Source organism: Palaemon carinicauda, chromosome 22 (genome assembly GCF_036898095.1).
Source record: "Palaemon carinicauda isolate YSFRI2023 chromosome 22, ASM3689809v2, whole genome shotgun sequence".
In the NCBI taxonomy this organism is placed as follows: Eukaryota; Metazoa; Arthropoda; class Malacostraca; order Decapoda; family Palaemonidae; genus Palaemon; species Palaemon carinicauda.
Window position 1 is genome coordinate 67,331,351 of NC_090746.1, and position 21,603 is coordinate 67,352,953.

At 36.9% G+C, this 21,603-nt stretch overlaps 2 protein-coding genes across 5 annotated transcripts in view; one reads left to right on the top strand and one right to left on the bottom strand.

The window, feature by feature from the left end:
- Positions 1-4,096, bottom strand: part of LOC137616507 (cyclin-dependent kinase inhibitor 3-like) — a 234,268-nt gene extending 230,172 nt beyond the window's left edge. For 2 of the 3 annotated variants that reach the window (XM_068346332.1, XM_068346330.1), the window contains exon 1: positions 3,973-4,096. The gene's annotated coding sequence lies outside the window, so the exon portion shown is untranslated. Of the gene's footprint in view, positions 1-3,953 lie in introns of all 3 variants that reach the window. The other variant, XM_068346331.1, reaches the window with a different exon arrangement.
- A 5,834-nt stretch (positions 4,097-9,930) lies between these two features.
- On the top strand, positions 9,931-20,768 carry LOC137616509 (pyrroline-5-carboxylate reductase 3-like). Of its 2 annotated transcripts, none has more exons than XM_068346336.1 (7): positions 9,931-10,265; positions 15,070-15,140; positions 16,073-16,380; positions 17,778-17,865; positions 18,525-18,617; positions 19,695-19,767; positions 20,269-20,768. In XM_068346336.1, exons 1-7 carry the CDS (start codon positions 10,247-10,249, stop codon positions 20,376-20,378), a joined length of 762 nt encoding a protein of 253 aa, XP_068202437.1. In that variant the 5' UTR covers positions 9,931-10,246; the 3' UTR covers positions 20,379-20,768. The 2 variants fall into 2 exon arrangements, with proteins under 2 accessions (XP_068202437.1, XP_068202436.1); XM_068346335.1 differs by lacking the exon at positions 9,931-10,265 and adding an exon at positions 10,331-11,255.
- Positions 20,769-21,603: the final 835 nt, after the last annotated feature.

The following is a 21,603-nucleotide window of genomic DNA, read 5'->3' on the forward strand; positions in this document are numbered from 1 at the left end:
AGTGTAGGCAGACTTAACAGGTTGCATGCCTAGAGAAAACTCTGATGGAGGAGAGCGAGGGGTAGCAGACACAAAGTGATCCGGGTAAACTTCTCTGAAAAGAGCCAGGACCTTGCGAAAGTCAATGGAGGGTGGTAACGACTTGGGTTCCTCCACGTCAGAAGAGGGATCGTCCAGGTGCGCAGCTTCCTCCTCAGAAACCTCATCACCTGAGGGTTGAGAAGCGAGAGGTAAAGTTACAGCGGTATGCTGAACGGCAGAATCCTGACAAGCGGGCATATACACTTGTGGATTCATCCTCAAGTCTCTGTTGAAGAGGATGAGGGCTGGTAATGACAAAGTCATGAGGCTGGGAAGAAGGAGGCTCTGCGGGAGTCTGGGGAGCAAGCGTGGTGAGAGGCGACTGTAGTAAAACCTGAGGTTCAGGCTGCAAAGACTGCTCAAGCTGAGGAGAAAGAGGTAGATGCATGCGTTGAGGTGGCTGACTCATTGCATGAGGTTCATGTCTCAAGAGTTGCGCTTGCTTCAAGGGTTGAGGTGGCTGCGCAGTAAGAGGTTCCTGTCTCACGAGTTGAGGTTCTTGAGGTGGGTGCTGCGAGAGTTGAGGTGGCGGCTGCGCAGAAAGAGGCTCCTGTCTTACGAGTTGAGGTTCTTGAGGTATCAGCTGCGAGAGCTGAGGTGGCTGCCTCAAGGATGGCAGAGGTTGTCGTACCTCAAGAGGTTGCTGCCTCGAGGGTGGTCTTACTGCAAGAAACTCTTGCCTCAAAGGTAGAGGAGGTTGTAAGGCATAAGACTCCTGTCCCCATTGTTGAGGAGGTTGCCGCGTGGTAAGAGGTTCCTGCCTTAAGGAAGGTGGAGGTTGCTGCACAACGCTGGTATCTGGCAACTCCCAACGCGGTAGCTCACGCATGGAGGTAGCTTGAGGAACCTCAACTTCGTACGTCTGGCAGACTGGACTGCGTAGAGGAGGAGGAGCGCTCGCAGGAGGAGGTGTAACCTTCTCTGCCTGAAACTCACGCATCAATACCGCAAGCTGCGACTGCATAGACTGCAGCAAAGCCATCTTGGGATCAACAGACGTTGAGGTCTGTTGAGGCAGAGCCTTAACAGAAGTTGAGGTCTGTTGAGGCATCGCCTTACCTCTCTTAGGAGGCAAGCAGTCACCTGATGACTGCGGCGAGTCCGAGCTAGCCCAATGGCTACACCCGGGCTGTTGGACTCGCGCGGTCTGGACTTTACGCTTAAGAGGTCTTGAGACCTGAGTCCAGCGTTTTCTCTTTTCTGCAGACGAGGAAATTAAGGGCTCAATCGTCTGAGAGTGGAAGTGACGATCTCTGTAAGATACGCCCGCAACCACCGAGGATACTGCTGTGCGCCGATCAAGGCCTGCCGAACCCTTTTGCCCTTCGACATTGCTTCTCCCCTGGGCTTGGGAGCTTGCAAGAGGTCCCGGACTGGGAGGACGACTGGCACGCACAGAAGTACCCTCACGCACAACACTGACACTGACACTAGCACTCGGCACAGCACTGGCACTACCACTTCCCACTGCACTTTTCACTTTAAGTTCCTTGACGTCTGCCAAGAGGAACTTGTGGTCACTCACTACCGACTCCACTTTATCACCTAAAGCCTGAATGGCACGTAAAACATCAGACATATCAGGCTGAGCACAAAAAGTAGGATCGGGGGTAGCCACTACAGGGGGAGGAAAAGGTTGAGGATCATGGGGTGAGGAATAAAGCGAAGAGCGAGCCGAACTCCTCCTAACTCTCTCTCTCTCTAACTTAGTGGTATACTTGAGGAATCGAACAAAATCAAGTTCCGAAAGTTCGGCGCATTCCTCACATCGATCTTCCAACTGACAGGATTTTCCCCTACAGTCGGAACAAACGGTGTGAGGATCAACCGAGGCCTTCGGAATACGCCTAATACAAGTCCTACATCGTCTTTGGGGAGGAGCTTGAGAAAGGTCGGACATCTTGAATCAAAGAACAGTCAAGGGGGGATTCCAATTAAAGCAAAAAATCGTTAACCATTAATCAAATCAATCTAAAAGCTATCTAAGCTAAGAGACAAGTTTCCTGTATAGCGAAAGCTGAAATCTTAGAGCAATACTTCACCAAAAACCGTGAACAAGACTCCAAAATTATAAGCGTATCCATGTAGGTCTTGCCGGAAGCACGACAGAGGAAAAATTGAGGTGGTGTCAACAAGAAGTACTGCAGTACCTGGCCACAGGTGGCGCTGGTGAGTACACCCCCTTCTTGTATAGTGATCGCTGGCGTATCCCTTCCGTAGAATTCTGTCGGGCAACGGAGTTGACAGCTACATGATTATCGGGTAAGATTAATATTGAAAAATATATGGTTCATGTATAGGGATGAAAATTAAAGCACAGTATTTCAATTCTTTATAATTCACTTCACATCCTTCTAAGGTTTTTTGCTCCACTGTGGCTTGCTTTGCTCACAAATAAATGTAATCTCACTGCTCCCATGCTCTGGCAAGCAGTACATGGAGGTGCTGCGCACACCACCCTATGGATCACTATTTCGAGAATTTTTAGACTTTCACACGAGCAACAATAGTCATAAGCTGAACGGAGAGAATTTTTATCATAATCAATTACCGATATAGATTAAATAACACTAAATTTCGAAATAGATCGTACTTCCCTCTTGGAGACATCCTTTCATGACGGTAGTGTAATTGAAACTGTAGGGGAGGGTGGAAAAATATGGCTGTTGTAGAACAACATCCGGGAACTTGTGCATAAATATTTGGAAGCTCGAAATTGGTAAAAAAAACAGTCAGGTAACGATTACGTCATTGTAAATACACAGAAAGGTCCCAAAACCGATCGGAACCAACGCATGCACAATAAATCACCATCAGTCTCCAAAATGTAAATAATGGACTTTGGAATGAAAAATATACTTCACATTTTAATTGACCGATACATAAGTTATTATGCCCCAGTTCCCATTAAACATTAGAGAAAGAGGCCAAACTAGCCAGCAATTGTCCATTTCTAGTTTTACTAGTAATAAAAGTATCATATTAACCATTTGAAGCCTTTGATTAATTAGGTTAGTAGAAACTATGGCATATTTTCCACTGTCATAACGCAGAAAACATATAAGCCAATTCAAAACGAGGATCCATAAAAACTACAGGACATAAATCTTATAATTCCAAGTGTTTTGCTAGGCCATTAGCATAATATCATAAACTGGCATTTGTCGCACAAAGCGTTCTTAGTAAAAAAAAAAGGGGGGGTGGATGTGATAGCAGCCACCTATATGTATGATGATGACTGACTAAGAATACAGCAGTGTAAAGGGGGTAGCATAAGGGGCGTTAACCCCCCATTAGGTAAGTAGGTAAGAACATGGCTTGTAAGTTAGGTTAGGGGGGGGAGTTTAGGTTAATTGGTGTTCATTTTTTATGCATGCCGGAGGAGGAACTGGCCACTGATATACAAAAGCCTCTAAAAAAGTGGCCGGAGCCTTTGTATATCAGAGGCTAGTTCCTCCCGCGTTGTTTAAAAATGGACATCAACTTACCTAAACTTTTCCCCCTAACCTAACCTACAAGCCATGTCCTTACCTACTTACCTAACGGGGATCTAACGGCCCTCCCCCCGCCGCGACCCCCCCTTACACTGCCGTATTCTAAGTTAGACATAATAGTACATATAGGTGGCCGCTATCATACATACACCCCAAGTGGCCTAAGTCTCAAAGTGAAAATTGGCCTTATTTTCTAAAAGTGGCCGTAGTCTAAAAAACTCAGACTAAGGATAACCCGGGGGCCAAGGGTCAATGACTGAACCCGTATACCGGTAGACAGCGATTTGGGCTACCATCCCCTTAAAACTGTGAAGTAATACAGTGTTAATTGAAATTAGCTCAAGTACCTAAAATTAGATCCATTAAACATTTCCTTACATTTAAGTAATGAACTCACCAATAAATTTCGACTAACAATCAACAAACAGTCAATAACAATTAAGCGGAGTTACTTCGACTGTCAATACAGTTGCGTTAATTTACGTAGTGAACAAGCCCTAAAAATCAACTTCATGGTTCCGTTCACTGCTAATTCAAAGCCGCAAAGATACGATTATTATTATTATTATTATTATTATTATTATTATTATTATTATTATTATTATTATTATTATTATTATCCAAACTACAGCCCTAGTTGCAAAAAAGCAGGATGCAGTAGACCCAAGGGCTCCAACAGGGGAAAATAGCCCAGTGAGGAAAGGAAATAAAGAAATAAATAAATTACAAGGGAACCATTCAAACAATAAACACTTAGCATTAAATATTTTAAGAACTGAAACAACATAAAAATAGATCTTTCATGTATAAACTATAAAGACCCCATTCAAAATAAAACCATTAGCACCAAGTTTAAACTTTTGAAGTTCCAACAATTCAACTTCCTAATAATAAAAAGATTATTCCACAATTTGGTCATAGCTGGAATAAAACTCTTGAATGTTGTGTATTATTTTTGGACTATACATCAACCATTATTTTCAATTTTTTGCTCATGCCCATATTTCAGCCCAACTCTTAATGCCGGACAGTATGTTATAAGAATCTCATTGTATAACTATGCTCCTTTTCTCAAAATGTAACCATACATTGAGAGATCTGAGGAAGGTTTCCAGATATCAGTGGGTTGTAATAGATGTCAAATATAGGTAAGAATTTAACATTTGCGTGTTATATCATCCATAAAAGAAAATCTTATGAAAAACTTGACGGAACGCATTCATTTTTTAAATTTACAAAGCACAAAATGTCAATAATTCGCAATACTTTTCAACATGCAACGAGTGCAGAAATGTTTACTCAAGTGACATGCAAGCTGGAGTGTCATTGAAGAGAGAAGAGATCAAATTCATGATGACGTATTTTTATTATTACTTGCTAAACTGAAACCGCAGTTGATAATATAAGCCCAAGGGCTCCAGCAGGGAAAATAGCCCAACGAGGAAAAGAAATATGGAAACAGATAGAATAGTATGCCTTCGTGTACCCCCAAGCAAGAGAACTCTGACTCGACAGTGCAAGACCATGGTAGAGCCGTTATGGCACTACCCAAGACTACAACACGGTTAGCAGCTGAAGGAGGATACTCTAGGGCGTACCTAAATGTGCACCTGGGTCTGGGTGTGTTCGTTGAACATAACCTATATAACACTTTAAAAATCAAAATAGATAATCGATGACCAGGCTGAGATCCCAAGACTTTCCGGGAAAAATATTCTAGACAAAGTCTCTCAGACTTGGCCTTTTTTTTCCATGGGATGTTCGATTATCCCTGAGAGGGCAGGAGGTTGCCTTAATGAGTCGCATATGCGTCTGGGTTACCTAGAACGTAGATTCCACCAGTCGCAGTCGACTAGCTACCATGTATACATTCTCTCTTTGCATGTGCAAATTTGTAAAGGTATTTACATAATTGCTGTATGTAAAAAGATACCTTACTTCTTTCTTTCCATGAATAATCTCCTGTTAAGAAGATCTCTTTATTTATGGTAAGCAGCTATGTTAAGAGAAGGGCACTTCATAATCAAACCATTGTTCTCTAGTCTTGGGTATTGCCATAGCATTTGTACCATGGTATGCCACCGTCTTGGGTTACATTCTCTTGAGGGTACACTGTTTCCTTATTTCCTTTCCTCACTGGGGTATTTTCCCTGTCGGAGCCATTGGGATTATAGTATCCTATTTTTTTTCCATCTAGGGTTGTAGTTTGGCTAATAATAATAATAATAATAATAATAATAATAATAATAATAATAATAATAATAATAATAATAATAATAATAATAATGACGACGGTCATAACAAATAACAATAAGAACAATAGCAACACCACCAAGACGTAAACAAGAAAGCTACATGAATAAATAAAAAATAAACTCAAAAGCCTTAGATGGAAATTGCTTGAATAAATATATCCGATGCAGTCGACCACATTCTGCCAAGCTGACAACCTTGAGGAGGGAGGCCCAATACTTGGCCTTGGGATAAAACTAAAATATCTCTCTCTCTCTCTCTCTCTCTCTCTCTCTCTCTCTCTCTCTCTCTCTCTCTCTCTCTCTCTCTCTCTCTCAGTTGTTAAAACAAATGTGTTAATTTCGTCTGTATTTGAAGCAAATTGGTTATGTGGAGATAATAAAGAATTAACATTGACTAACGTATACATTTGATGATAAAATAAAGCAAGGATGTAAATGAAAACCTTAATTACTCTAGTTTCTTTATGTGCCTCCAGATTCAGGTGTCGGTACGAAGAGTACAAACAGTAACTAATTAGACATAAAAAGTACTGTTGACTACTGTAAAGAATATTAAAAAGAAACTATGGAGTAACATGAATTACCAATAAATTCCACGGTACTTTTATGAAAATGAATTGTTCTTAGAGCAAATTTCTAATTAATCTCATGCATAACCAAGATGAAGACCTGATGGATATTTTCATATTCTTAATCTTCATCTGTTTAAGAACGTTTTGAGTTTACTTTGATTTGGTTTAAAAGGCGCTCAGGGATGGCAGAGGCAAGGGACAGGGCAATGTGCTTGAGACTGATTATACATATGATCAGCGCCGAAACCCCTTCTCCATCAAGCTAGGACTAGGGAGAGCCAGGCAATGGCTGTTGATGACTCGGCAGGTAGACCTATGGGCTCCCCAAAACACCCCCTCCCACAAACCCTAGCTCACAAGGATAGTGAGGCTGCCGACGCTAATAGAAATGATCAAACTTGAACGTGTCTCGAACTCCAATCCAGCAGATTGTCAAGCAGGGACGTTTCCAATACGCTACCCCGACCATATCGAGTTCTAGCCGTCTGCTGATATCTTTCAGGAGAGCTATCTCCTATATGTAATAAATATACTGTATATTTATTCCGGTCGCACCCAGATCTCCTAGTCCCTCAGGAAGAAGGAGAGGAAGTAGTGGTACCCTGGTGAGAGGGTGTTTGTGTGTGAATATCTAAATACTTAGCAGTTTTTCAACGGGTCGCGTACACTAGTTTAACCTAATGATCCGTATTGGTCCGTTTTTTTAATAGATGTTTTGATCATATGCTGAATATACTTTGAAAAATCTTCAATATCATTGAAACTTGAAGCTGTTCATTGCTGCTATATACCTTGTGTAGACAATAACATAGCATAACTCGGATTTAGCGTTGTATTAAAGTAAAGTTTTGGCGTTAAAACATTCCCCGGGTAACCAGATTGCCTATTGCCTATCACAACCACAGATAAAACAGTTCGCATGCTCAGAACATTGTAAAATACGAGACACTGGATGTGAGCTTCCCCCCAAGAGTAACGTGTCTGACTATATATATATATATATATATATATATATATATATATATATATATATATATATATATATATATATATATATATATACTGTCACGCTTAGGCACATTTAGGACCCACATTAAGTGGGTCCTGGGCACATTGCTGGATGTATGACTACCTGGTCTCTCCCCATCCCTCGGATTGGGGGAAGAGGGAATCAGTCATGCCCTGGCGACATGGATACCCCGAGAGGTACTGTACACTTGAAAACCACAATTTCCCAGATTGCTAAGACTCCCTAGTTGGTGTTAGGAAAGGGAGTCATATTATGGTTTATATCGTAGGAGTATGATGATAGATTTTCGGGTAATGCAGACAGATATATATGAAAAAATACGTCTAGGCCTATTGGGTGGTATTTTTTTCTGAATTCCCCCCCCCCCTCCTCTCTCTCTCTCTCTCTCTCTCTCTCTCTCTCTCTCTCTCTCTCTCTCTCTCTCTCTCTCTCTGTTGCCAGGGCACCAACCACCCATTAAGATACTACCGCTAGAGAGTTATTTGGTCCTTTGACTGGCCAGACAGTACTACATTGGATCCCCCTCTCTGGTTATGGCTCACCTTGTCTTTGCCTACACATATACCGAATAGTCTGGGTCATTCTTTGCACACTCGCTTCTGTTCTCATACACCTGATAACAATGAGATTACCAAACAATTCTTCTCAGCTCAAGGGGTTAGCTATTGCAATGTAGTTGTTCAGTGGCTCCTTTCCCTTTTTTATTAAGTATAGAAGAGACTCTTTAGCTATGGTAAGCAGCTCTTTTAGGAGGACACTCTAAAATCAATCCATTGTTCTCTAGTCTTGGGTAGTGCCATAGCCTCTGTACCATAGCCTTTCACTATATTGGATTAGAGTTCTCTTGCTTGAGGGTACACTCCAGCATGCTATTGTATCTTATCTCTCTTCCTCTGTTTTTTTTTCTTTTTTTATATAGTCTATACATGAAAGATCTGATTTAATGTTGTTACTGTTCTAAAAATGTTTTTTTTTTTAATGTTTATTACTTCACTTGTGATTTATTCATTTCTTTGTTTCCTTTCCTCACTGTGCTATAATTTCCCTGTTGGAGCTCTTGGGCTTATCGCATCTTAATTTTCCAACTAGGGTTATAGCATAGCTTGAATGATAATAATAATAATAATAATAATAATAATATGATTGTATATGCTGATATTGCTTTGACTAAAGCTCATGTACAGGTTTATCTAAAAGCCTAAATCATCAGAAATGGCTTACAGTAGCAGTGGTTGGCTAGCTACTAGCCAACCACCGCTACTATCAAACTACTATTACTGTATACACACGTACATACATGCATGCAGATGGTTTTACATACACACACACACACACACACATATATATATATATATATATATATATATATATATATATATATATATATACAGTGTATATATATATATATATATATATATATATATATATATATATATACACTGTATATATATATATATATATATATATATATATATATATATATATATATATATATATATATATATATATATATACACACATCATCTCCTCCTATGCCTATTTTCGCAAAGTGCCTCGGTTAGATTTCGTCAATCGTCTTTATCTTGAACTTTTAATTTAAAACTTCTCCATTCCTCATTTACTGCACGCTTCATAGTCCTCAGTCATGTAGGCCTGGGTCTTCCAACTCTTCTAGTTCGTTGTGGAGCCCAGTTAAACGTTTGGTGAACCAATCTCGCTTGAGGAGTGCCCAAACCATCCCCATCTACCTCTCATCGTGATATGGCACTAGAGTTATGCCACTTATAGTTTTATTTCTAATCCTGAAGTGCCATTTAAGTCTCAATTTTCACTTGGGGGATTTGTTTTCAAATCTAAAAAATCTGTTTGAGATTCTTTCATTGTCATACCATGACACATGTCCGTATTGTAGCACACATCTCACTAAACAGATATAGTGTCCCATTTTTATATGTAATTTCAGGCGATTTTATATCCAAATTTTGCTTACCTTAGTCATTGTCTTATTTGCTATTTTCAATCTTGCATCAAACTCCAATTCCAAAGACCCTGTATTAGAGGCCATAGTTCCTAAATACTTAAACGATTCTACCTTATTAATCATTTCTCCGTTCAATGACATTTCATCTTCTATCACATATTCCATTCTCATCATCTCTGTCTTTCTTCTATTTATCTTAACTATAACCTCCTTTGATATTTCATGCATCCTGGTAAGTATATATATATATATATATATTATCCCTTTATCTCAGACCATCCATCTTTAATTGATTAGCATATCACGAGTAACTACAATAGCAGAAGTAGGTCTTGGACTCTGATATAAACGAGAGATAACAGTGTACTGATAAGAGATATGGTTGTTCCTGAAGTTTGATCTCGATCTCACGAGAGCTTTTTTTAACGTCCTTGAAAAAACTACGTCCGATTATCGCTAAATTGAGCGTTTACTCTATCCATCAGTTGTAGTTTTTCCTTTATTGTTTTTCGTCAATGGCCTTCTTTTCCCTCTCTAGGGCACAAAACTTCTTCGAATTCATTTGATAGGTTTCGACCTTCGATCGTCAAATCGATTCTGTTGTAAACTTCCATCCACGTGCTGGAAAATTTTTGGAAAAGTGAGCCTTCGAATTCCAACAATAATTAGTTCGAAAACATTTCAATGTTCAGAGAGAGGACTGGACACCAGACCATCGTTAGCCATGAATTCGTCTTCTAAATCGCCTGGAGTCAAATAGGCTGAAACTCGATTGTTGTGTTTACATTGATCAGCTGATTACCATTTTTAAGAGATTAAGACGGGTTCCCTGTATGGCAACAGCGTACCCAGGTAGGCACATGTTACCAGTTATAGTTTAATGCTTTTATTTTATGCTCTAAACTTGTAGACGGATTAGACAAAACTTTTATAATTTTCTACACTACTAATCAGAATAAATTCAAAGTATAGAGAAGTAAAATTGTAATAGTTTTATTCGTCAAGCAAAATGAGAAAAAAAGACTCCCCAGCACCATCGAACGGCGATGGCCAAGGGACATTAGAATCGAAAAAAATAAATTCTACCAAGAGGCTAAACCGTCGCACACCAGCCAATAGGCTACATCACGAAGGAAGGAACTTTTAACAACTGTGAAAAGTGTCTCGAAAATATTTAAGTTAAATCTATAAGCTAATTCTAAAACAAGACGAGTAATTTTGCAACTGTGCCTTATCCACCTCAGGGGATAATAGATAAATTATCCTGGAAGTTATTATAATTTTCATTCGTTTCATTTTTTGGTGATGTCATACTACAGTGATATTGTGGAAAGATGAGAGGCGTGTCTTTGGTATATCAAAGAAATTAGATTATTTGGGGGGGGGGATAGAATTAACTTATCTTATTAAACGAGTGTAATTTAGTGATTTAATAGTTTGGTGAGCTATCAAGAATAATAAAACAAGTGATCTTAAACCCTATTAGAAGATTGTTATTGAAACAATTATATATTCATGGATATCTGTAAGGCTAAGCTACAAGGAAAAACTAGTAAACGAGCAGGTTACAGCAGTTACAAACATCTGAAATCTCCATTCAGGAAATCTCAGTTTCTTAACTTTGTGTGACGTTAAATAATGTAAATGAATATCAAACAAATAAATAAATGAACAAACGAGCACATCAAGGATAATAAATCCAAGGGGACTCGAACTCGGAGCTCTCAATGACCTAAAATCTTGCGACGGCAAAAAAACAAACAATCATGTCGACCCTAAAAATAGGCTTCATCGGAGCGGGGAATATGGCTCAGGCTTTTGCAAAGGGCCTCATTGCTGCTGGTAAGTAGAGATTCATTGATCGAGTTTTCTGGCGATGCAGTCGCCAAGGTGCTGCTGCTATGCTGGAACTGGTGGCGATTCCTGGAAGATTTCTGATAGGCCGTTCTCTCTCTCTCTCTCTCTCTCTCTCTCTCTCTCTCTCTCTCTCTCTCTCTCTCTCTCTCTCTCTGTACCCAGTAAATTTGTAAGGCCAGCCATCATCAGAGCAAGTTTCTGCTATAATCTCTCTCTCTCTCTCTCTCTCTCTCTCTCTCTCTCTCTGTTAATATTTGTATGATTTTAGGCCTTATTCGTATTTTCGTCTTTGCGTGGTTCCTTGCGTTACTTATTAAGGTTAGGCTTAACGAATAAAAAAATGAGAGAGAGAGAGAGAGAGAGAGAGAGAGAGAGAGAGAGAGAGAGAGAGAGAGAGAGAGAGAGAGTGGGGGGTCTAGCATCCCTTCAAGGTCATCATATCTTCAGAACATATCTTCTTTTTTTTTCTTCTTCCTACTCTGCCACTCCCCTTTTGACTAACAACCCCGTCTATCTCTCTCTCTCTCTCTCTCTCTCTCTCTCTCTCTCTCTCTCTCTCTCTCTCTCTCTCTCTGCTACGCAGTGTCTAGATGATTCAATCAAATTAGTTTTTTTTTCGTTTTAGTAAATTGTTTAGTTTGTGATTAAAATTATTTTAGGTTTAATTAGATGTTTAAAATAGAATATAATGATAATATAATAATTACAATAGAGATGTTGATAATGACAAATAACGATTATTAAGCTTTACCAGACCCGTAAGCTTTCCCAAATTCTTAAGCTTTACCAGAATCTTAATGTTTACTAGATTCCGAAGCTTTACCAGACTCTTAAGCTTTACTAGATTCTTAAGCTTTACCAGACTCTTAAGCTTTACCATATTCTTAAGCTTTATCAGACTCTTAAGCTTTACTAGATTCTTAAGCTTTACCAGACTCTTAAGCTTTACCATATTCTTAAGCTTTATGAGACTCTTTAGCTTTATCAGGACCCCTGGCCCATTTGTATGAGGAAATGAAAGAATGGATATATTTTACCAAAACAATTTTTATCAAGTTTCTGTTTGATCTTGTAACAAACAGATCATTATTGTTGATTGTGATGATACCGTTCAAATTTAGTACGACACGGTGTGCGAGGTGGGGGAAGGGGTGGGGTGGTCACTAACCCCGGGTAGGGGTCACATAAGTTATTCATATAGGGACGGAATTATGCAAAATACCATAAGATTTAGTATCGACTTCATAGGAAATGCCCAACTTCTTTTTGCCATTTTGCGTTTTGCTTTTTTTTGATAGTTTTCGAAACCCGCTTAAACTTGATAGTTTCTTGTAACGTGTGCAATACCCCCATCCTTGTGAGGTAGGGATGTGGGTTTTGGGTGAGCTAATAGGTGTACCTGCTGAGTCAGCAGCAGCCATTGCCTGGCCCTCCGTGGTTCTAGCTTGATTGAAAGGGGCAATGTCTCTGCCATTCATGAGTGACCTTTAAAATCTTATATTTTTATTACATTATTGTTTTAAGTGTTTGTTGTCTTATAGTTGAGGAAAATTGCAAATGTTGCAATTGATAAATGTATTTACTGGGTACAACCGTTTGACATATTTACCCATTTTGTTTATGTAGTCAATTACTTGAGATTTAATTAAGATCAAATCTAAATTTATGTGTTTGATATTCCAGACTCGAAATGACTGCTTCATTTTTTTTTTTTTGTGATAAATTTTTCCCTTGAGTTGTTCATCTTTTTTTTTCATGTAAATAATAAGTATATTAAATCATGCAATAAGCTCTTTATTAAATTAATTTCCTCATGTAAATAAAATGAATGTAATAAGGATTTGTTTAGGTGACTTTTCGGTATACTTCAGTATTGAAACTAAGCTGTGTTTTAAGATCTCTGGTCAATGATTTATCAGCATGGTTGACTGAAGTAAGCTAAAACGAGTAGAATTTATTTTACACACAAGAAACTGGGAGGAATTCGAGTCACAAAAGAGCCATTATTATTATTATTATTATTATTATTATTATTATTATTATTATTATTATTATTATTATTATTATTAACAGCTAAGCTGCAACCTTAGTTGTAAAAGCAGGATGCTACAAGCCAAAGGGCTCCAACTGAGAAAAATAGGTCAGTGAGAAACGGAAATAAGGAAATAAACTACATGAGAAGTAATGAACAATCAAAATAAAACACTTCAAGAACAGTAACATCCAAACAGACCTTTCATATATAAACTATAACAAAGGACTTGAGTCAGCCTCTTTAGTATAAAACCATTTGATGTAAGTTTGAACATTTGAAGTTCTACCGATTCAATTACCTGATTAGGAAGGTCATTCCACAACTTGGTCACAGCTGGAATAAAACTTCTAGAATACTGTGAAGCCTCATGATGGAGAGGGCATAACTATTAGAATTAACTGAAAGCCTAGTATTACGAATAGGATGGTACTGAATGCAAAGGATTGTCAGAATTATGAAAAATATTATGCAACAAACATATCGAACTAATTGAGCAAAAGTGCCAGAGAATAATATCTATATCAAGAATAAGAGTTTATTAGACTGTAAGTTCCTGTCCAACAAATTAAGATGAGAATCAGCAGCTGAAGGCCAGTCAGGCGAACAATACTCGAAATAAGGTAGAATGAAAGAATTAAAACACTTCTTCAAAATAGATTGACCACCAAAAATCTTAAGACTTTTTTAAAAAGCCATTTTTTCTTTTTTGGCAATTTAAGAAGAGACAGACCTAATGTGTTTTTCAAAAGTAAATTTACTGTCAAGAATCACACTCAAAAATTCTAAAAGAGTCATACAAAGTTAAAGAAACATTATCTATGCTGAAGTCCGGATGTTGAGGAGCCACTGTCATCGACCTACTTACAATCATACTTTGATTTTTGTTGGGATTCAGTTTCATGCCCCATAATTTGCAACATACACTAATTTTAGCTAGATTTTTATTAAGGGATTCAGCAACCCAAGATCTACATTCTGGAGATGGAATTGATGCAAAGAGAGTGGTATCATCTTCATATGTAACGAGCTTATTTTCTAGGCCAAACCGCATGTCATGAGTATATAGTATGAAAAGTTATGGGCCAAGAGCACTACCCTGAGGGACACCACATTTCTATACTTACTATGGTACCCATCAACAGCAACTCTTTGCAATCTATTACTGTACTTATAAATTCAATTATGATGCCAAAAAAAGACCCATCCCAACTATTTGAGTTTGAAAATGAGGGCCTCATGATTAACACGGTCAAAGGCAGCGCTAAAATCAAGGCCAATCCTACGAACTTCCTGACCACAATCAAGGGATTTCTGTACAACATTGGAGATTGTAAGAAGGGCATCACATGCTCCAAGGCATTTACAGGTTGCATCACGGTGTGAGACACGCAATATAGTCTCGCATTGCTGGGATCTCAATCAGAGATATTAAGGAAGGGGATTCCGTATGAAAAATACAAATAACATAGGGTAGTCGAGCTTTTCCTTAATTAGTCAATACCATCAATAGCACCAAGATAAAGGAAGCGCCATCAAAATGATCTAATATGATTAGTTAGTCAGAAGCAAGATAGGAACCTGATATTATCTGTGGAATGCAATTCACTCTCAAAATGTCTCTGATAGTGATATTTTACATAAAATACACTGCAATTGGGTCTTATGTATTCTCAGAATTATCATTATCGTACCTAACAACAGCAACAAAAACATTAGTGATAGTAATCATGAAAATACTAATAGATTTAAACTTTACATTGACAGGTGTAACCAAGCCCCAGGGTATCGTGGTCTCTTCACCGAAGGTCGACCAGCATCTATTGGATCAAATGTCGGTGAGTTATTATTATTATTATTATTATTATTATTATTATTATTATTATTATTATTATTATTATATGCTAAGCTACAATCCTAGTTGGAAAAGCAGGATGCTATAAGCTCAAAGGCTCCATCACGAAAAATAGCCCAGTAAGGAAAGGAAGTAAGCCAATAAACTGATAAAAGTAGTGTGTCTGCGTGTACCTTCAGGCAATCGTTGGTTTAGAGCTTAATGATAATTCAAGTCTATTGGAAGTTTGCGAGGAAGGGGGGAGGGTTGTTGATAAGCATCTCGACACGTCTCACACGCAAACATTTCTTGAATATATAAGAGAGACTTCTTAACTTTAAGTCTAATATAGATCATCATCTCCTCCTACGCCCTTGGCGCAAGGGGCCTCAGATTTCGCCAGTCGTCTCTATCTTGAGATTTTAAATCAATACTTCTTCATTCATCATCTCTCACTTCACGCTTCCTAGTCCTCAGCTATGTACTCCTGATGCCTGGCGGATGATCTTTTTAACATAGATAGGCCTATAAAATAAACCGAGTGTGCCTTGTGAATGCTCTGCTTATCATACTTTAAGCTTCTAGGAAATGTACCTGTCTAGTAATCTGCTGGACAGGAGTTCAATACCCGCTTAAGCTAGATACAGTAGTTTATAGTAATGTTTGCAACATTACCATTCTTGTGAGCTAGGGATGGTGGTTGGGGAGCCTATAGGTCTACTTGCTGAATCATCAGCAGCCATTGCCTGGCATTCCCTAGTGCTAGCTCTGGCATTGTGTTGTTGAGTACTTCTGCCATTTATGAGTGACCTTTAAACATTGAAGATGGTCCTTAAATGAGAACGTTCTAGATAAATTTTGAAAGAAATATATATATTTCCTTTTACAGTGAATAAGTAATTTCAATCTGTCACCCGAGCCCCTTTAAACCTGCAGGCTATTGGCTGCGGGACCACTCACAACAACAGGGAAGCCGCCTCCTCCAGCGACGTCGTCGTGATGGCTGTGAAACCATCGGTCATCCCTAGGGTCCTACATGACCTCCAGTCCTGTGTGACTCCAACTCGACCTCTTCTGACGTCTGTAGCTTTGGGCGTGACCTTGGCCACCATGGAAGCTAATTTGCCCCCTGATAGCAGAGTTATAAGGATCATGCCCAACACCCCGGCGTTAGTACAGCTCGGGGCTTCTGTCTTCTGCAGAGGGAGTCACGCTACCGACGAAGATGCTCAGACGACACGCAGGTGAGATCTTTTTTTTATCTTTAAATATGTGGTTTTGACGACTCGTTTTCTACTTAAGTCTCATCAGATCCTCTAAACTTTTGAAGTTTCTAAGCGTTAATAGTTGGCGTATGGTTGGTAGACAATGATCTCCCAGAGATTGTTGATTTAGTCCTACGTCGATGTATCGGTAGATATATATCTAGTTATTATTATTATTATTATTATTATTATCAACTAAACTAAAAACCTAAAATTTAGTTGGAAAAGCAGGATGCTATAAGCCCAAGACCTCCAGCAGGGGAAAATAACCAAGTGAGAAAAGGAAATAAGGAAATGAATAATCTACAAGAGAAGTAATGAACAATTAAGATGAAATATTATAAGAACAGTAACAACATTAAAACAGTTCTCTCATATATAAAAGAATTTCCTTCTTGAAACAAATGGATCAGTTTTCTTGTTCACTTCAAGATATCTTTAAATGGAAACTTTTCCAGAATGAGGTATATAAAGAATTTTTTTTTAAAGTAAACATTTTGGTATTCTTTGTATTTTAGAAATTTTATTTTCTTTATTTGAGTTGGTGTTTTTTATGCTTGTAATTCTTAATCCACTCCCATTCAGATTTTTCTAAATGAACATGAGAGCTTGATATTGATATGAAAATCATTACTTTTAACACTGAAAATAATAATTCTAATATTCGAGTAATGATAAAATTTTCACTTCTAGATTTTTAACTATAGAGGCCTGCTAATCGTATTTCTAAAGTCATTTATTTTTTGTAATGTATAGTCTATCTGGGCAATTTATTGACAATTCGACATCTTCACAACATTATTTCCTTTATAACAATAACAATAGTAATAACAATGGTAATAATGATAAAAATAACATTCTTTATTTAAATATTCCTTTATTAGGAAATTAGAAATAAAAATTTGCCTGTAAGTAATTCATATTGGTATACTGCACATCCCCACACTTCTCTAGAACTAGGCCTACAGAGATTTATCAATCAATCGAGAATGATACACAGTTCCTTTATTATTATTATTATTATTATTATTATTATTATTATTATTATTATTATGCGATAAGCCCTAGGGCTCTACCAAGTAAAAATAGCCCTGTGAGGAGAGGAGACAAGGAAATAGATAAACTATGCGAGAAATAATGAATAAAGAATATAAGATATCTTAAGATTAGATACAACGTTAAATATGAGAGACTCATATCAGCGTGTTCACAGTAAAAATATTCGCTGCAACTTTGAACTTCAGAAGTTCTACCGATTCAACTACCTGATTAGAAAGATCAAGTATCTAACATCAAATTGGAGATATACATTTTACAACCAACATCTTTCACATGCCTTTTCTCTTTAATACAAACATCAATTTCTTCCCCACCAGGTTGTTGTCTGCCGTAGGCGAAGTGGACGAAGTTCCTGAAGGGTTTCTGGACGCGGTGACTGGTCTGAGCGGTGCTGGACCAGCTTACGTAAGTCTTGTACATTATCATTATTACTAGCTAAGCAACGCAGGATGTTATAAGCCCAAGGGCTCCAACAGGGAAAATAGCCCAGCGAGGAAAAGAAATAAGGAAACATAGAATATTGGTCCTAAGTGTACCCTCAAGCAAGAGAACTCTTGCTTGAAGGTATCCCAAACAGTGGAAAACCCAATAATAGGGAACAATAGTTTGATTTTGGAGTGTTCTAGAAGAGCTCCTTACTAGATCAGAGTCAATGCTCTGGATTTCGAAGAGTCTGTAGATTGTCAATGAAAAGTAATCTTGTTGAGTTAATGAATATGATTATTATGCTATAAACTGTGCCTGTTAGATACAATAGTAGTTTTGAATATAATTTCATTAAGTGTTTTTTTTATTTATTTATTTGTTCTCATGTTTGTTTGCTTGCATTTTTCTTAACTTCATTTTGTATTTCTTTTTTCATGTATAGGTATTTTGATTTGAAAACTGTAAAGTTGGTTGTAATCAAACATACTGTATAGTGTCCTTATTTATGCATATAACACTTGCCATTACAGTACTACCATCACTATCATAACGAAATTCATCATTATTATGATTTACATCCATGTACGTACTATCATTCACTGCCCTTTTCATATTCTGGACAATTGTTTCTTTCGCAGGTCTACTTGAGCATCGAAGCCTTAGCTGATGGTGGTGTACGGATGGGGCTGCCCCGACCCTTGGCTCTTAAGCTTGCAGCGCAAACAGTTATGGTAAGAGGAGAGAGAGAGAGAGAGAGAGAGAGAGAGAGAGAGAGAGAGAGAGAGCACGCGAACGTAATTGCAAGAATGAAGGCTCCTGATTAGGATCTAGAAAAAAGTGACAGTAGAATGAAACTGTGCATCTCTGGCTTCATTGTTGAACTGGAATGAAAGCTGAAGAATGAGTGAATGAGCGTGGAATGAGCATTCAATTTTTACCGATTGCTAGACCGATAATCTTCACTTTCAGACACACAATGCAGTGCGAATCTACAATGGTTGAGAGATAAGAGACAAATAGCTCTTGAATTATTCAGTATGTTATTCTTGACAAGGCGATTTATATGCAAATATCTAGGCTGGAGAGAGAGAGAGAGAGAGGAGAGAGAGAGAGAGAGAGAGAGAGAGAGAGAGAGAGAGAGAGAGAGAGAGAGCAATTTTGGTATTCTTTGATATTGTAGAATTATTAGTTTCATGCCAGTAGTACATGTGTGCTTCTGATTTATTAATACTATTATAATTATTATTGTTATCATTATTATAGCTTATAAAAGGTTAGGTATATACTGTATGATTGTTTTTATACCACGCATTTCAATGCCAAAACCATCCACATCTCCAGACGATAATCTTAAAAAAAGTTAGGCCTCAATCTTTTCCAGTTTTTTATATATATATATATATATATATATATGTATATGTATATATATATATATATATATAAATATATATATATATATATATATACAGTAAGTATATATATATATATATATATATATATATATATATATAAATATATATATATATATATATATATATATATATATACAGTAAGTATATATATATATATATATATATATATATATATATATATATATATATATATATATGTATATATATATATGTATATATATATATATACATATATATATATATATATATATATACATATATATATATATATATATATATATATAAATATATATATAAACACCAGGCAGACTTAATGAAAGAAAGAAGAGAGTGTTTAATACATTGAAGCTTCCTTATATACATTTCTTGTTTATTAATAGGCGCTCATGTTTGCAGGGTGCGGCCAAGATGGTCCTGGAAACTGGAAAACATCCAGGGCAACTGAAGGACGAAGTCTGTTCTCCCGGAGGTGAGTCTCACAGAAGGTTTCTCAATAACTTTAACGCAATTAGTTTTTTTATTACTAAAAAGCCTACTCACTTCATTTTCACCTGGACTTAAATATCATCTTTCTTGTTATATATAAATAATCATACGCGCATTAGCCTTTATATCGTAAATTTCATACTTATTTTAATATAGAAAATAGACCGACGCGTCACAAAGATTACGGTCACCGATATCGGTTGTATTTGATAGGTATGGATAAGTGTAAGTAAGGGAACAAACATTAATCATCTACTTGATAAGATTTATCTCTGAGTTTTCTTATCACTGGGGCCAACTGAGATACAATACCTTTAATATGTGTGTATGAATGTATGCATCTTTTTCTAATTGCTTCCCGGCCAAGCTGAGTCATTGCCGCTTGCACTGAACACCTAAAGTGTATTTCAAGCTCCTTTATCACATTAGCCTTTCAACTCTATCAAAGCAATGGCATTTAATTTCCTTTTAATTCTATCGCCAGGCTGTACCATCCAGGGCGTAGCTGCGCTCGAGAAAGCTGGCCTGAGAGCAGCCTTCATCAGTGCAGTGCACGACGCCACGGTTAAATCCATAGAAACTTCGGGAAACTGAGGATTGAAGTACTGAGAATAATAGATATTCTTAATTGGAGGCGAATCCTATATAGAGGAAGCTGGTGAAAATGAACAGGAATAATGGTGGATTGTTGAAGAAACTAAGTATATTTTAACGAAGAGGAAAATTTCAAATACACGATGAGACTAGAATTCACGAGATAATGCAACCGCTCTTTTTAAAATGCTCTCTTAATACTAAAATCAGTTTGATAACAGTGATTATTTGTTCTCTCTATTATTAGATAAGATGATTAATGTGTTACCGTAAGGCAAAAGAAAACTTATAATTTAATGGGAAAATTCGTGCCATAATAGCATTATTGCTTTAATAAAGGTGCTGTACTATGCCAGTCATTATAAATTTGTTACTTATTGGAGTTTTTGAAAGTGATATATATATATATATATATATATATATATATATATATATATGTATGTATATATGTGTGTCTGTGTTCTAATCGTATATATGTGTATACCAAATTTCTTTTTCTGTTTGTGTTAATAATTTTGCTTTATACTACTTTCAATTATTAAGTTTGCTAATTTTGTTAAGCTCTTATTATCATTATTATTATTATTATTATTATTATTATTATTTTTATAATTATTATTATTATTATTATTATTACTAGCGTTACTATTGTCATTTATACTAGTATTTTGTTAATAGTATTGCAATCATTTTAATAGTTATTATCATTATTATTATTATTATTATTATTATATTATTATTATTATTATTATTATTATTATTATTATTATTATTATCGTTGTTGTTATTAAATTTATTGCTGCCATCAATAATAACCTTACAATAATTAGTATTGTTATTCTGTGAACATAATGTAACGAGCAATTCGTTCTTTTCACTCATGCAAATACAAAAAGTCCCAGTGGTTCAGTTGAGTCATGAGGCTCGCAACTCCATCCCCCCCAAAAAATTTGATCAAAACTGCAGAATTGTCAGACTGGCTTGGATACGACCCGTTTATTCCTCTGAGAGCCTAGTAATTAGTTGACTGTGGTTGGATGCAGCTGCAAAGACACCAGCCAGTATGTTTTGGAGCTAAATATGAGATGTGTTTGGTAATATATATATATATATATATATATATATATATATATATACATATATATATACACATATACATATGTATATATATACATATATATACATATATATATATATATTTATATATATATATACATATATATAT

What these genes read in the sequence shown, in the direction of transcription:
- LOC137616509 (XM_068346335.1), top strand. Translation starts at nt 11,180, where the DNA reads ATGTCGACCCTAAAAATAGGCTTCATCGGAGCGGGGAATATGGCTCAG. An exon ending in AAAGGGCCTCATTGCTGCTG is followed by an intron (nt 11,256 to 15,069) that starts GTAAGTAGAGAT and finishes TTACATTGACAG; the next exon opens with GTGTAACCAAGCCCCAGGGT. An exon ending in GATGCTCAGACGACACGCAG is followed by an intron (nt 16,381 to 17,777) that starts GTGAGATCTTTT and finishes CTTCCCCACCAG; the next exon opens with GTTGTTGTCTGCCGTAGGCG.